This window comes from Cavenderia fasciculata, assembly GCF_000203815.1.
Source record: "Cavenderia fasciculata unplaced genomic scaffold Scf_ET2XIPL01CNAVH-3, whole genome shotgun sequence".
NCBI classification, from domain to species: domain Eukaryota; phylum Evosea; class Eumycetozoa; order Acytosteliales; family Cavenderiaceae; genus Cavenderia; species Cavenderia fasciculata.
In genome coordinates, this window is record NW_004457723.1 from 402,880 (window position 1) to 420,436 (window position 17,557).

Below are 17,557 nucleotides of genomic sequence, written 5' to 3' on the forward strand. Positions count from 1 at the left end.
AACTCTAGTCCTTTTAGATATTTTTGTGAATGCTTGAATTCCCGTCAATGGTGAGAGATCTGTCCTGACTTGAAACCTCCTTGACTTTTTGTTTTTTTAATTTCGCTTTTTTTTTTTTTACTAGCTCCCCCAATTCAGCCCTCTCTGTCGATGGCTGTTGCCGAGAGCCCCACTCTACTGTCTGCTGAAATTCAATGCTTGAACTAGTATTTTAGTTATTATTGTTTTCGATAAAGAATATTATATAAATATTTATATATTATACAAGGTTTTTTATTGTTTGTTTAAATCTTTTTTTTGTTTTTTCACACTAGTTCACTCTTTTTAATACAAATACTACTATAACTTATTTTTAGTTGTACCATTACATTAATAACGAGAAAAAACATCAAAACCTCTATTTAAACATCTATATATTACCATTGTTTATTCCTTTTCACCTAGTACACTCTTCTTTTTAAACATATATATAAAAACAATATTTCACAACCATGTCTACTCAGAAAACAAAGCAATATTCATGGTCTGAATTGGCCAAGCACAACACTGCTGAAGATTGTTGGGTTGCCGTAGATGGCAAAGTATATGATGTTACCAAGTAAGTAAATATATATATATCACATTCATTGCACAATTACACAGAGATACAGAGATACAGATATATAGTGTGCTAATGGGGCCACACACTAGATATTAAAAAAAACGAAAAAGTATCTTTGCACATCCCCCTTTCATCTTTCATTTTTTTTTTTTAAAATAGAGTACTCAAACATTAATTTCTCTCTTTTTAATTTTCTATTTCTATTTTTTTAGATGGGTAAATCAACATCCAGGAGGATCAGATATTATTTTATATTCATCAGGTAGAGATGTAACCAATTTGTTTGAATCATATCATCCAATGTCTGACAAGCCAGCAGCCATTCTTGAAAAGTATCACATTGGTACCGTGTCATCGCTCGAGTTCCCCAAGTATGTCGTCAAGAGCAAGTTTTATGACACTCTCAAGGCACGTGTACGCAAGCACTTTATCGACACTGCCCAAGACCCACAACAATCGGTCGGTGTCGTCAACCGTATCATTTTGGCCTATGTCATTGTCATTTCCGGTTACGTCTTGTCTCACTATGTTTTCCAAAATTTCTACCTCAACTTTTTATTGGCCATTGTATTTGGTGTCTGTGAAGCCTTGTTTGCCATGCATTTGTTGCATGACGCCTCTCATTGTGCCGTCGGTCACAACCCAAAGGTCTGGAAGTGGTTGGGTGCCAGCTTTGACTTTGTCATTGGTGGTTCCTTCTTTGCCTGGATCCATCAACACGTCCTCGGTCATCACCTCTACACCAACGTCCGTGGTGCCGATCCAGACGTTGGAGACGGTGAAATCGACTTCCGTGTCATCACTCCATACCAACAACGTCTCTGGTATCACAAGTATCAACATATCTATGCCCCTTTACTTTATGGTTTATATCCATTCAAAACTAGAATTCAAGTAAATAGAAAAAAAACAAAAAAAAACAAAAAAATCTAAAGTACTCATTATTTTTTTTTCTTTTATTTATTTCTTTATTTTCTTTTTTAGGATTCAGAATCATTTATTAAAAAGATTAATGGTAGAATTAGAGTTTCAGCACCATCAACATTTGATCTTGTAGCTTATATTGTTGGAAAGATTTCATTTATCTTTTTCCGTTTCATTTTGCCACTCCAATACATTCCATACGCCAACTTGATTCCATGTTTTATTATTGCCGAGCTTACCTTTGGTTGGTACTTGACCATCAACTTCCAAGTCAGTCATGTTGCCGAGGACCTCAAGTTCTTTGCCACTGAAAGCCGTCCCAACGAGCCAACCAACGTCGACGAAGACTGGGCCATCTCTCAAGTAAAGACCACCCAAGACTATGCCAACGGAAGCCTTTTGGCCAACTATTTCTCTGGTGCTTTGAACCACCAAGTTGTCCACCATCTCTTCCCATCCATCCAACAAGAGTTCCTTCCACAAATCGTCCCAATCCTCAAGCAAGTCTGCTCAGAGTACAACCTCAAATACAACCATTACGATACTTTTACCGAAGCCATTGGCTCGCACATTAAATACCTTTACAAGATGGGTAATGATCCAGATTATGTTCAAATCCCAGTTGGAAATGGTAAAAAGTCAAATTAAACAGAGTAATAGATAATAGTTGGTTACAGTCGTCATACCCCCAATAATAATAATAATAATAAGAATATTAAAATTAATTTTAAAATTGTTCTCAAAACTCTTTTAAAAAAAAGAAAAAGAAAAGGAATAAAAGAAAAAAAAACATTTTTAAAAAAAATATATATATATATATAATTCATTCAATTACTCTTTCGAGTTTAATAATCTAATCTGATCATTATATTGATGGATATGATATGGGGTTTCTTTTATTATAGTATAAATCAATTCCATCTTTTCTTGGTCAACGACAATATATATTCATTACATTGCCGACGTTTTCACATCCCCCACCCTATCCAATATCTAAATTTAGTTAAGTTAATATTATGATCACAATGTTTTTTCGTTTCGTTTCACCACACATTCTTTGGAGAAGTGATTTTAATTTAACCCTTTTGGATCAAAGTGTTTGGTGATTGGTGGGGTATTTATATATCAAATACACGAGTGGGAATTAAATTGATATTAGTGAGTGTTCCAAAAAAAAAAAATAGAAAATGGTGAAGATGAAGATATTAATCAGTTGAATACCCCCACTTGATTTTGGTGGATGATCCAGTCGACTTGGTTGTTTATGTGTATGTACTGTACCACTGAGGAAATGGGGGTACGGTAATATATACAATAATTTTAAAACTACTATTACTGGTACCAATATCAATCACCGACTGACTGACAGACTGACCGAATGCTGGTTCCAACAACAACATCAGAAGATGCTGGCTGTTGTTTGGATAGATACATATTGTTGAGAAGAATATTTAAATGTGTATTTATATATTTATTAATCAAGGTGATGGATAGTGAACAGCCATCTCCATTCAACCCCCTTTCATTTCCCACCATCCCATCATTCCATCCTTGTGTTATTGTGGTTGCTGCAGCTGCTGTAGTTGGTTTTTCCTTCCTTTTAATCATCATCATAAAAAAATAAATTTAATTAATTTATTGTCTTTTTTTATTCATTCATTTAATTTAAACTACAATTACTAATTACTTTTTAGTAATATTACAATAACAACAACAACAACAATCATCCATCATCATCACCAAAATAATCAATCATCAACAAAATTTAAAATAGCATTAAAAAATAGAAAGAAAGAGAAAGCAGGAAAAAGAAAAAGAAAAAATAGTTTCTAAATCAAGATAATTTGAATTTCAATCATTCAAATTAAATGATTGATATCAATTTTATACTCATTGTATAATAACTTTGGTACGGATGATGAAAAGAAAGAAAGAAAGAGTGTTTACATTGTCATCAGTCGACTTTTAGTTATATTTATACAATTTATTAATTAATTAGAGAATTATAATCAATCATCATTTGGTTTAAATAATAATATTTATAATGGATCAAGATTTAGACCCAAGATTAGTTACAGCACAAAATGTAGTACTGTTGTTTGCTGATTTTACAAGTATTATAGGATGTTTTTGTGTGTTGATGGGATTTTGGCGACTAAAACTCCTCAGAAATCACATCACTAGAATTATTAGTTGTTTTTGTATCACTTCGTTTTTCAAGGACCTCATATCATGTATCTTGACTCTAACACAATCGCATCGATATAACGATTTCTCATGTTACTTGTTCGCTATTGCCATCAATTATGGTAGTTTAAGTTGTTGGCTATGGACTTTATGTTTAGGTAAAATAAAAAAACAAACAAATACAAATAATCAAAATTAACAAACTATTTTTTTTTAGCAATTTCAATTTATTTATTAATTGTAAAAAGATTCCAAGATCCAGAAAGATTGGAGAAATATTATTATGGAATATGTTGGGGATTGCCAATGATAAGTACTATTATCATGTTGGCAAAGAATTTGGTGGAACCGGTGGTTGGTTGGTGCTGGATTGGCGGGGATTATACGGCGTATAGATTTGGTATATTCTACGTACCATTCTTTATCATATTTGCAACGTCGGCTGTGTTGGTCGGTCTGACATGTCAGTACACTTACAAGGTCATACATAATGGTGTATCGGATAACAAGGAGCGTCATATTAAATATCAGTTTAAACTGGTTAATTATATCATTGTGTTTTTGGTGTGCTGGATATTCGCTGTTATTAATCGTATCATAAACTCACTAGATATCTTTGATTACACATGTAATATGTTACACACGTATTTGTCAATATCACATGGGTTTTATGCATCGATTGTATTCATCTACAATAATCCACTCATGTGGCGATACTTTGGTGCAAAGATATTGGGATTATTTACTCCGTTTGGGTTCTGTGTGGAACGTGCCAAGCAGTTGGACCGCAACAAAAACAATAATAATCCGTCGCCGTATTCGTCGAGTCGAGGTGTGTTGGCGTCCAACAAGTCGGGTGGAGCAGGAGGTGTCACCTCGACAGCACGTGGCACATCGACCGGCGCCGGCATCGACTTTGACACCGAGGAACCAATCGAAATGATCCAAATCACAGGTGCAGATATCATCCCATCCAATTCTCCAACCATCATTGTTCCACCCGACCTCCAACTAGAACAACAGTCCGATCAACCAGATGTCATTTCACAATTACCTCCAATTGGACAACCGCCTCACCACCACAATCATGGACGATCACAACATCATCAACAACAAATAAGAGGAGGCGGTAGAGGTATTATTGGTGAAAATGAAAATAATAATAATGATTATTATTACGATGATAATAACTATGACGATAATACTAATAATAATAATAATAATGAAAATAATAATAATGATTATGACTATGAATATTCACCTCCACCTCCTCCATCAACATTTAATGTATAATGAACATCACCAAAATATAATAAATAAATCTCAATTGTATAGTACTATTCACCCCAATATGTATCATTTTGATCTGATAATACATACTTGAATATAGATGCATGGTTCAGGTGGTGTGGTTTCAATAGTTGTAGATGATGATGATGATGATGATAAGTGAGTACAGTGTCGTTGTTGAAAGCAATTTTGTATGAGAGATAGAATAAAGTATAAACATAAATTCAAGGAATATATATATATACACTACTTGTAGGTATGATGAATATTTTTGGTAGAATAATATTTTTTTATAATATTTTATTTTTACTCTACTCACAGGAAAAGTTTCGTCTTGTACTATTCATACTTGGAGATTTTTAAAAGTTTTTCAGCTCAGAAAGTCACCTCAAATAATGAATGAATAAAGACTATAGTTTGTTTAATAATATTAATTCTTTTTAATTTATTTCATTATATTTAACAAGTGTTGCTATTGAATAGATAGATAAGATATAAGTGTTAGATACATTAGGGAAGGAGGCATCGAAACGATTAGCTCAAGGTGTACCAGTCTTTAAACTCAACAACGAATCATTGTCAATTAAAGATTGGTGTAACATCATCGAAAACACCACCAATCTCGAAGAGTATCGTCACGCTCTTGCCATCACTCAACTCGACAGTCGCATCCTCCAAACCATCAAAGATCGTATGGGCAAGAATGAATTGAAGTCTGAAGGGTCATCTCATCACTTTTTATCACTCTGAACTCGGGCCGGGTCACTACTATGGCAAATTCAAGGCTCTTGAATATCGATTGTCAAGCACCAACAACGTCATGAAATACATTACTCATTTCTACAACACTGCGTCTAAAGCTGGAGTGTCATCGGACAAGATCTCGATACACTTCTATCTCTCTACAATAGGTAGAAATAGACATGCCGAGGCTTGGTGATCCAATAGGTTTCTCGATCAGATTGGTAATACGAGCGTAGAGTAATAGCCAAAGTACAATCAAATCAAGAGATATCTATTAATGGATAGTGCCATCTTTTGATTGCGATATTTTTGTTTGTGAACACATCTATATATATATATATATATATATATATATATCGACAACCAAAAGATGGCACTATCCCATAAAAATATGAAATCAAATGTAAGTATATCATCACAACAAAGACAATATTGTCTATCTATCTATCTTTCTTTCTTTCTTTAGTTAAAACTATATTGTAGGGAAATTATAAATAAATAAAAAATCATCGTGTTGTTTGTTTTCCCTCCTTTTTTTCATTTTTGTTTACGATGATCATTCAGCACTCACCCTTTTGAGTCATTAATTCTCTTCTCTCATCTCATCTCATCTCATTTGTGTCTATATCTATATCTATTTCTATTATTAATATCTCAGAGGATATGGATCAATACAACAACCACCACCACAACCAACAACAACAACAACAAAGTGACCAATATTTAAAGTTATTCTCATCGATTCTACCAGTGTCACCTTTGAATACAGATGCGTTCCTCGGGCAATACAACCAAGCGTTGGCACAAGACTTGGATCTAGACGGATACGGATTGGTCAATGACACTACAATCGATCATGGTAATATCACAAATGCTGATTTGGATATGCGTGATGTATTCATTCCTCCTAATCAACAAAATCAACAACAACAACAACAACGTCATCAACAACAATATTATAATAATCATCAATCAGATAATAGTATGATTCAAAGTGAAAGAGGAGGAGGAGTAGGAGCAAGTACAACTTCTAGAATTGATGATTCAGTACTCTATAGAGGAGGGGGAGGAGGGGGAGGAGGGGTAGGACAATCATCAAGAATGAATCCTATCAATCATTCATCAACCACTGTCATTCCCCAATCATCGGTCATTTACCAACCTACTCAAAGACCAACTACTAGTACTACCTCTAACAATGATAATGATACAAGTCATTACATCCCTTCGTATCCAGAGGCAAGTAGACCTAGTGTGAGTGAATATCGAGGTTACCAAGACCAAGTTTCAAGAGTTCAAAATCATCAACATCAAATTCAACAACAACAACAACAACAACAACAGCATCAATACAATCAACATCAACTTAGTAGATCAATGGGATCTGATTTTAATAATACTGTTATTTATAATCAACCACCACATGCCGCCACTACTACTACTGGTGTTGCAATGGTTCCAAACACCAATTCGACTGTATTCTCTGCCACTGCTTCAACCAAACATGATCATCGACTTCAAGGGGAATTTGATAATCCTCTTGATTTTGATCCTTCCATTTCTGTAAACTCTTTAGATACTGGTAAAACTAGTAAGTTATATTTATTATATATTATATATATTACATATTGATTAATCTATCTATTATATTTAGATTTCAACATTGATAATAATGCATTTTATGGAAATTACCAACAACAACCTCAAAATCATCATCAACAACTTCCAAAATTTGTTTATGGAAATATACCAACAAATAGTATTGTTAGTAATTATCCAGATGATTCATTAATTTATACACCAGATACTTTTGATCCAAACGCAAGTACAACTCCACCTTTACCACATCCAACATCGTCATCATCATCACAAGGTCAATATTATCAAAGACCGACAACACAACAACAACAACAACAACAACAACCAATTCAATATATTGATCAATTGACACCATCTACATTGTTTGGAGAAAAGTCAGAGGCATTGGGAACATTGAGTGGTAATGGTGCACCACCCAAATTTGAAGATTCTTTGGTGAATCCTTCACCAGGTGCATCGATGATTAATGGTAATAATGTTAGTGCAACCAGTAACATGAACTCACCTTTTGTAACTGGTTACCAAATCGATCAACATCATCAAAATCAACAACATCAACAACAACAACAACAGTCGAATGAAAGTTTTGGAGTTGGACCAAATTATTCAAGAAATACAGTACTACAATATACACCAAAGTCTACTGATCTTGAACGTTCCAACTATCAACATTTAATGGAAAAATATCGTGGACTTGTTTTAATGGATGATACAACCATGAGTAGAGATATTAGTTCTTTAAATATTACAAATACAAATCAACCAATTAATCATAATAATAATGGTGGTAGTAATCAAAGTAGAACTGCTTCATTTAATGTTTCAAATCTTTCACAACAACAACAACCAACTATAGTTAATACTGCTAGTATTCATCATTATCAACAACCTCAACCTCAACCACACCAATCATTACAACAATCACAACAATCAAGATCACAAAATAATAATAATAATTTTAATAATAGTAATAATGGATATACAATGATACAACCACATCCATCATCATCATCATCCTCGTCACCTTTAAGAAATAATAATCAAAATAATAATGAACAAGATTATTCTTATCCAGGTGAATTAAGAATAGAAAAAGTATTAGATTTTGGACCATGTGATAAAGATTGGATGATAACAAGGGATTTAGTGATTAATAATCCAAATGATTATCCTATTTCCATTTTATCATTTTCCATTCATGGACCATCAAGAGATTGTTTCAAGGTGCTCAATACCAATATGATCGATGTTCCAACGCTACTCGAGATTAAGCCATACTCTAGATTGACACTTGGACTTGAATACGCACCCACTCTGCCAACCAGACAAGAAAAAGATATTAGTAGTGCTACACTTCAAATCTTTTGTTCTTCTACTCAACAACAACAACAAGTGTCTACCAATTACTCTGTTTCACTTTATGGTGCCTGTATACATAGCCGTCCAACACAAAAACCACCTACCAATCTACACAACTACAATATCTATGATTTGGGTATTTGTTCACCCGGTCAAACACTCGAGTCTCGATTGTTGAACAATCACAATGGCCATCCACTGCAAATCCAATCGATTGGAGAGGGATTCTCTTGTCAGGAGCTACCCAACCATCAAGTATTGCTTCGTTATACTCCACCTAAAAGTTTAAAAGCCGAAGGTCAAGTCATCATTGTCGATACGGTCACTAGACAAAAGAAAATTGTAAAATTAACTGCAACTATAAATCAACCGTCGTTGAATGATCAACAATATCAATATACTCAATCTCAGCCAACTCATCCAAATCAACAATCTCAACCACAACCACAACCAATTATTCATTTTGATAGAAAAGATGTTCAAGGACAAGATTTGAAAATTGGATTACCAAAAGAGGTTTACAAGAATGGTGGTATTGAATTCCAGCCAAATGAAACAATTTATCAATTGCCACTTAAATATTTTGGTGAATCACGTATTAGAATTGATATCATTTCAATCAATACTCAATTATATCATATATCACCAACTCAATTCACTTTGGATAGTAATAATGATTCAATTACCCTTGTCATTCGTTATATTGGAAAGATTACATCTCCACCTCCATTTTCAACATTTATAATATCTTCTCCAAATTCAAATGATGCAATTAAAATTAATATTAATCATGATAAAGATGGAGATGAAGATGAACAAGAAGATCAAGAGGAACAGGAGGAAGAAAAAGGTATTGGAAAAAGTCAAAGAAGAAATGGTGGTCTATTTAATGGTCAAGGGCAAGATGATTTTGAACCATCAGATGCATCAACACCATCACCAAATTCTTCACCAAATATAAATTCTACAAATCAACAACCACTATCAGTAATATTTCAAGATGAAAATAACAAGAAACAAGATCTTCAACAACAATCAGAGAAATTAATGTTATATTGTAGTAAAAGAATTGTATCATTTGGAGGAGTTAGATTGGGTGAAAACAAATATCAATTGATCAAATTATCAAGTAACAGTAAAAAGGCATTACATATAAATGTTGGATTAGTAAAACATGACAATCAAATTCATTTGAATGCCGATTCTATGATTATTGCTCCGGGATCGTCGAGTGATTTGATGGTTCAATACTCGCCACTACAAGCAACCACGCATTCCAATATTCTCCATGTCCAAATGCATGATGGGTCGTGGTTTAATATCCCCATCCGTTCGTATGGTGGTAGAGCCATGATGCGTGTCCTCTCACCATGCTCGATTGATCATATGGGCAGATCGGTTGTCCACGTCACCACCAAGCTCCCCTACACTGACCAAGGTGTAGGATACCACACTGTCTTGTCGGTAAAGAACGAGGGTCAACGTCCAGGTTTTATCCGTGCCATCTCTTCATTTACCAATGGAAACATCAAGATTCAACCAGATAGTGCTGTCATTGGTATTGGCAAGACGCTAGAGTTCAAGGTCACCATCACACCCGACCTCTCTAGTTCCATCGTTGCTTTGGACCCTTTGATGAGTCAAAAGGGAACCATCAAATTCTACTATGGTGATGAAATAGCCAGAAAGAGAAGACGTGCCGCCAAACATTTGGTTGGGCTTCCCGACACCACCCCTCTCAAAGGTCAATCAAATTATCAATCATTTCAAATTTTTGATCAAGATTTTCTTTATGAACATTTATTTAATGAATCAGAAAATGAACAAAATGATGATGAAGAGGATGAGAATAATAATAATAGTATTATAAATGATCAATCATTTAATCAAATGGAAATGGAATTATTTGATGAAAATATTTCAAGTATTATTTTAATACCATATGTTGGAGCTATGGAACAATTAAAAACACCTGCTCCAGCTCCTCAACCTCAATTCTCTGCTCCATCTACTAGTGCAACCCCATCAACAATTGGTAGAAAGTTGGATACAACTCTGCAACAACCACCACCTAGCACAAATACAAATACTCCATCTACCATTTCAACCATGAACAATTCAACAATGAATACAAGTGCCGTTACAAATAATACACCATATCAAATTCCTTCTCGTTCAACTATGAATAGACAACATCAACAGTCCCAATCTCAACCATTACAACAATCTCAACATCAACATTTACAACAACATTTACAACAAACTCAACCATTACAACAATCTACACAATATACTATACCACAAACACCTTTACCTACTGAATTGAATACAAAGGATCTTCAAAAAGGTGATTCTACTGTTGTTAGAATGAATCATATTTCAACTTCAACACCACCAGTAACAGTCATCAAACAGAATCAACAACAACAACAACAAGTTCCTCCATCAATATTAAAGGAAACTCAACCAACCAATTTCAATCATTTTAATCCTTCTATTTTTGGATCAGCTGCCAAAAAGTATGATTTTGGTCTTTCTTCTGTCCATCCTCCACAATCAATTCTTAAGCAATCACAACAACAACAAGGAGGAGCAAGTCAATATCAAGATGAACCAAGTCAATTATTTGCAAATTCATTCTTTAATACATCAAGACCAATAGATGATGATGAACAAGTAAATCAACAAGAAGAAGAAGAGATTAGAGGAGGACAAGAGGATATTCATGAATATTCAAATGTTCAAGAGGATGATAGTAGATTATTTGAAACTCAAATTAGAGATCATGAATATGATGATTTATTTATTGATGAAGCAAATCAATCATTACAACAACATCAACATCAACAATCTGTATATACTGATGATGAACAAGAAGAAGAAGAAGAAGATTTTAATAATGGTATGGGTGATGGTTCATTGGGTTTGTCACCTTCATCATCACTTATATCGACTCCAACCACCTCACCAAAATCCATTCAACAACAACAACATTTATTCTCAACAACCACCAGAACTCCTGGTTTGGCAAGTATGATGCATACATCTGCCATTAAACATCGTCCACCACAACAACACCACCAACAACAACATTCTTCGACTTCTACAAGACCAACACCATTTAATCAAGCATTATTTAGATCTACCAATCCAATAACATCAACTACATCCACATCTTCTACTGCAACACCACCATCAACAACAACTGGAAATAGATTATTTAGATCAGAATATCAATTACCACAACCAATGATACCAGAAGAACCACAGCAAGAGGAACAAGAAGAGGAAACCATTTTATTCCCACAAGAACCAAGTGTAGCCTTTGGTAATGTCGCATTGAATGAAAGATCAGCCACTAAAATTGGAGTATCCAATGCATCCAATGAACCACTTGAAGTGATGTTATCACCTTTGGTAGCTCCATTTGACACCAACTATCAACATGTAACACTCAAACCACAATGCACCACGAGAATCCCAGTTTACTTTTCACCAACCTCCCAAGGTGAACATATTCAATATATTACCATCTCTACCATTCCTTCTAGTCAAAATGATCAAATTCTAAATTGTACAATTCAATTAAAAGGTCAATGTCAATAAACAAACATTAGGTTGAATCAATTTTTCAAGTCTTAAAAAAGTAAATTTTTTCCCAATCTTTTGTTCAACTTTTCTGAGCAACTTTTAAGTTCACTTTACTATTATTTATTTATTTATTTTGTACAATGGATAAACAGATAGATGAATATTTAGAATCAGTAGAACCTCCTCTGTCGATTGGGGAATTACCACCATCATCACTATCATTAAAGTATAGTGATTACTATAATCAATTAAAAATATCTCATAATGATGCGGTTGATGGGGATGAGGAACTGCCATCATCATTAGAAGAAGAAGAATCATTAAAGTTTGGTGGTTGGAGTTATATTCAACAAATATCGGAAGGAGTATCATTACCATCATCATTAAAATCATCATTTGAATCATTGGAATTTGATGATGATGAATATAATTATGAATATAGTTATAATCAACCACTACCAGCTGGAGAATTACCAACATCATTACTATCATTGATGTTTGGTGGTGGATATAATCAACCACTATCAGCTGGAGTTTTACCATCATTACTATCATTGGAGTTTGGTAGTGGATATAATCACCCAATATATCAAATATCTAATGGAGTATTACCAACATCATTACAATCATTGGTGTTTGGTGAATATGGTCACTATCATCTACCTAGATCAGTTGGATTAAAAAGATCATCAATATCTTTAAAACAAACTAAATAAAAGAAAATTAATTTTTTTGAAAACTTGTGTTTTAATTTAACTCATTCTGAATTTTAATCTTACATGTTGTAGAGAGATATAGATATAGATGGATACTAAAGCAGAAAAAGAGATTGAAAAGTATATATTAAATCAACAAACATGGGAACAGTTACCTAGTCATGCAAAGTCGATACTAGACAATTCACCTGCAAAGTGGAAGCAATACATTATAAAGTATAGTGTCAAACATCAGTTACGTTGGAAGACAACTTTGATTAGAGAATATGTTTCAGATGAAAGATTATATTATCAAGAGATTGTTAGATCTTCTATATCAAATTTAGTTGTATTGTATCAAATCAAAGAGAAAGAATGAAAGATTCAACTTTTACTCATTCACTTGATTCATTCTACTCTTATATAGTTATATCCTTATCATATTATTGATAAATTAATAGGAATGTTAAATATTACACCTTTTAAATACTATTTAGTTATGATGATTGAAACAATGGTTAATTGTATGTAATAATTGTACTATTATTATTAAAACTATTATTTACTCTTTCTCTTTTTTTGTAGCAAAATCATATGATGAATTACCAAACTTTACAGCAGTAGATTGTCTAAGATTATTGAATATTGGTAGAAATCAATACATTGATATTATGAATCGATGTAGATCAACTGGTAAAGGATTCCTATTTAAAAAGAAAAAGGATATTATCAAGAGTTTGTTACCAAGTAAAAGTTTGGAGGGTAAAGCAATCGATTATTGGTGGCAATTAAATATTGGACATCCAATACCAGAAGAGGAAAAATCATGTACACAAGAAGAATTGGAGGTTTTAGAGGAATTGAGACGTGGTCCCAAACAAGCTGGTGTGTTTAATCGAGAGTCTGTCCTCTCTCTTATCTCCAAAGGTCTTATTTTTGTTGATATCCCTATTGCCAATTCAGACTATTTATCAATGCCTCCTCTAGAGGGATTTGTCATGAATAGAGTGTCTGGCGATTATTTTGAAAACCTACTCTACAAGATTTTCGTCACTATCGATGAAAGAACCAATATTCAACAACTATCTGAATTACTTCAAATCGATGTTGAACCAGTCAAACAAGCTGCTTCACTTTATTGTAGATTAGGTTTTGCTAAAAAGAAAAATGTTGAACCTCTAATTGTAAGAAAGAAACAAAAGAAACAAAAGAAAGAATAATAATTAACTTTCTTTTATTTATTTTTCTTTAGAATGAAGAACAACAAAATGATAATTTATTAATTAAAACAAAATGGCATCAAAGTTGGATAGATTATCAACAAACACCAAATGTTCAATCAAATCAAAATACTTCTTCTTCTTCTTCTTTAGCTGCTGCTGAACCAAATATATTAGATGATATTGAAAAGACAAGAGTTGGATTAGTATTTGATAGTTCGATAACAGCCTTTTTAATGATGGGTAATTTGGGATATGGATTAAAGAGTCATGCGGTTACAATGTTTGAAGTTGGTAAATTGCCCAATGAAGCGTTGGATGATTTTATACAGGAATTGAACAAGGTCAATGTAGACGAGTTTATAGATGGCGAGGCAAAGAGATATGCTGCGAGTGCGGTCGCTCTCAAAGACACGATCAAATACCTACGTTACAATGAAACCATTTCTGCCACGCTGAATGGGTTGGACCTTGTCAGCTGTGAGAGAATGAACAGTCTTGAAGAGACGACTAGAATGCGTGTATTGGCCAAAAACTACTCGATCCTCATTAGCATGTCTCCCTTTTCAACCGACTCGAGTCCTGTCATTAGCAGCTTTTCACCCGTTCACTTTGGTGCACCCATCTATGAAGCTCACAGTTTTTGGTTCAAGCTCTACATGTATAGTTTAATTGGAGCCGGTCCAGACTCTATCCTCTTGCCCAAAGGCACTCGAATCAAACGTATCCCACCCGTCTTTAGAGATTGTGAAAAGGTTCGCGTCTGCTCTATCGATCATGACTCTATCAATGTAAATCTCTCTCAACTCTTACCAACCATCAATGAACTCTTGCTATCGTCTCCTGTCCTCTTGCAAGCTTTCTCCTATGTAAAACATGACCCCCTCGCCAAACCTCGTCAAGCCAATAGAGAACAACAAACCATTAGAGAAAAATTGTCAATTATTGATGTTCCTTTTCCTTTAGAAGAAAATTTAGATAATCAAAAAGAGGAAATAATAGAAGAATATACAACTGAAAATATGCATAGACATCCTTTGGTTTTACAAATTGTAAAATCTTTAAATTTACAAAATAGTATTGGTTATATTTCAATGTTACGTAAAGATATTGATTTAAATATTGATATTTTAAAACAACAAATTAATAATCAAAATAATAATCAAAATAATAATAATACTTCTTCAATTAAAACAACATGGGAACCATATAATGTATATTTTGGAATACCTATATTTGACTTGTCACTCAATCAACAGGTTTGTCTAAAGATTCAGAAAATGGATCTCTTGTCTGATAGCAATGTCGCCCGTCACAATCATAATTCGAGAATACTTTCACTCAACTTGCTACGCTTCATCTCTTCAACCTGTCCAACAGTTCATCCAGATTTGGAAAATATCGATGCTAAAATTAACATGCTCCCATCCGTTCAAAATTTACCCCTTCCCACTCAAACCATTTCTTTTATAAATAATGTCTTGGAAATTTAAATAAATAGTATAATTTAATATAATATATAATTTCATATAATTGTAATAATAGTTGATTTGATGGAGTTTAGAGGGTGAAAAAGAGGACACTTATGTGAAAATAAATGTTTATTATGTAGAATTAAATAAACTCCTTTGGTTATAAAATAAATTATTGATTTTTACTTGATTATTGGAACATTACTTTATTTGATCAAAACAAGGAATTTAGACCTCCTTAAAGTTAAAAAAGTATAAAAATTTTTTTTTTTAAAGTAATTCTTTTCTTGTTCTCTCCTATCGGGAAGAGTAGTACTCAGAAGTTACAAAGTTTTATTAATTATACATTTTAATTGACCAGCAAGAAATAAAGATTATCTCGAGAAGAATTAAAGTTAATTTGTTCTGGGGGTTTGTCCATGTCTATGATACATGTTATATGGACGTTGATCATGTATCTTATTGTATAGTATCAAGCATGTTGGATTGTTGCTTGTTCAAAAAATGTAAAAGTAGAAAGATTGGCGTCAAAACGCGAGAATGTTAAGTGAGAATCATCTAAAAATTGCTCGTTTAGCTCAGTCGGTAGAGCACGGTGCTAATAACGCCGCGGTCGCAGGTTCGATCCCTGCAATGAGCAATCTTATTGCCCCTTTCCATGATCAGGTTTTGTTCATTTGGCTTTTTTTAGCCATCACTGCATTCTCCACAACAAGGGCTACATTTCTATCCAATTTTCATCAATTTCCATCAAATTCTGATCATCAACATACCAAAAGATTCATCCATAAAAACCCAGTTTTTTTTTGTCCTGCAATGAGCAATCTTATTGCCCTTTCCATGATCAGGTTTTGTTCATTTGGCTTTTTTTAGCTATCTCCTCTCCAATTCCTAAATTTATATTAAGTTTCACCAATTAAATTTTGATCATTCCAAATCTAAAAAAAACAGGTACCTTTTCCAGATCCAACAAATCAGTGTAGTTGAAAAAAACTGCGTACATTTGAGACTTGTATTGAAAGAAGATAGGAAGGTTGGGCACGAAGTGAAGGAGTTGATGTTCAATATATTCACAGGTTGCACAATTTGTTTAAAAAGTAAATCTATAATTGGGACCATCCAATAGCCAATAGTTGGGGGTTGTCTCACAGCGTTGTGAGTAGTTAAATATATCTATAATGTTGTATAGTCGATCGATTTTCTATCCATTTTAAGAGTCGAGTAATGCAACCACTGTGTGGTATAGAGTTTCATGGTTGGTGTATTATTTTTAAACCATATGATCCAAAAGGTACCTTTTATCAGTCTCAAAACAACTGATATAGTACATTGGTTCAACCAACTATAAAAGGAGTGATCATGACTTGTAAACGAGTCAATCGCGATGTTTGGGGGCCAATTTTTGTTATCAATGAAATTCATTCCATCACCTCTTTATCTTTGAAAAGAACTATTACTCGTTTCATTCATTATTTTCATTATTATTATGTTGATTTGTTGCATCATATAATAATTATCATTATTATTATTATGAATAAAGATTTTTTCAAAAAAAAAGTGTTTATTAATTGAATGATCGCAGTGTTGAGGAGGGGTATTAAAATCGATCAAAAATATATTTTAAAACAATTGTTTTTCAAAAAATGATAATTTTATTATTGATCCCTGTTTGGATCAATGAATAAAGATCCATTACATTATTTTTATTATGCCCCTCCTCTCTCTCTCCACCCATAACCCACACTAAAATACTGTCTATCACCCATTCTACAATGATCCACCACCTCACTCCCACCACAACGTGCCTATACAATAAAATAGGATTTTTGCGTAGAAAGTGAGGGGGTGTAAAACACATCCTCTCCTACTGTTTAC

At 33.4% G+C, this 17,557-nt stretch overlaps 6 protein-coding genes and 1 non-coding gene across 7 annotated transcripts; all 7 read left to right on the forward strand.

Moving 5' to 3' along the window:
• Window positions 1-491: 491 nt before the first annotated feature.
• fadA (delta 5 fatty acid desaturase) lies at window positions 492-2,435 on the forward strand (the record flags this gene model as incomplete). The annotated part of the gene is made up of 4 exons (XM_004366822.1): window positions 492-598; window positions 814-1,495; window positions 1,586-2,156; window positions 2,431-2,435. 4 exons carry the CDS (start codon window positions 492-494, stop codon window positions 2,433-2,435), a joined length of 1,365 nt encoding a protein of 454 aa, XP_004366879.1.
• Window positions 2,436-3,569: 1,134 nt separating this feature from the next.
• carA-2 (G-protein-coupled receptor) lies at window positions 3,570-5,165 on the forward strand (the record flags this gene model as incomplete). The annotated part of the gene is made up of 3 exons (XM_004366823.1): window positions 3,570-3,639; window positions 3,930-4,999; window positions 5,103-5,165. The coding sequence occupies 3 exons, from the start codon at window positions 3,570-3,572 to the stop codon at window positions 5,163-5,165; spliced, it is 1,203 nt and encodes a 400-aa protein (XP_004366880.1).
• A 236-nt stretch (window positions 5,166-5,401) lies between these two features.
• Window positions 5,402-5,752, forward strand: DFA_07002 (uncharacterized protein; the record flags this gene model as incomplete). Its single annotated transcript, XM_004366824.1, has 2 exons — window positions 5,402-5,417; window positions 5,517-5,752. The coding sequence occupies 2 exons, from the start codon at window positions 5,402-5,404 to the stop codon at window positions 5,750-5,752; spliced, it is 252 nt and encodes an 83-aa protein (XP_004366881.1).
• A 657-nt stretch (window positions 5,753-6,409) lies between these two features.
• Window positions 6,410-12,310, forward strand: DFA_07003 (uncharacterized protein; the record flags this gene model as incomplete). Its single annotated transcript, XM_004366825.1, has 2 exons — window positions 6,410-7,337; window positions 7,401-12,310. The coding sequence occupies 2 exons, from the start codon at window positions 6,410-6,412 to the stop codon at window positions 12,308-12,310; spliced, it is 5,838 nt and encodes a 1,945-aa protein (XP_004366882.1).
• Window positions 12,311-12,435: 125 nt separating this feature from the next.
• DFA_07004 (uncharacterized protein) lies at window positions 12,436-13,011 on the forward strand (the record flags this gene model as incomplete). Its single annotated transcript, XM_004366826.1, has 1 exon — window positions 12,436-13,011. The coding sequence occupies one exon, from the start codon at window positions 12,436-12,438 to the stop codon at window positions 13,009-13,011; it is 576 nt and encodes a 191-aa protein (XP_004366883.1).
• Window positions 13,012-13,099: 88 nt separating this feature from the next.
• On the forward strand, window positions 13,100-15,703 carry fam91 (FAM91 family protein; the record flags this gene model as incomplete). Its single annotated transcript, XM_004366827.1, has 5 exons — window positions 13,100-13,131; window positions 13,234-13,339; window positions 13,418-13,514; window positions 13,576-14,174; window positions 14,243-15,703. 5 exons carry the CDS (start codon window positions 13,100-13,102, stop codon window positions 15,701-15,703), a joined length of 2,295 nt encoding a protein of 764 aa, XP_004366884.1.
• A 546-nt stretch (window positions 15,704-16,249) lies between these two features.
• Window positions 16,250-16,322, forward strand: DFA_07006. Its single transcript has one exon. It is a non-coding gene; the product is annotated as a tRNA-Ile (tRNA).
• The last annotated feature ends 1,235 nt before the right edge of the window (window positions 16,323-17,557 follow it).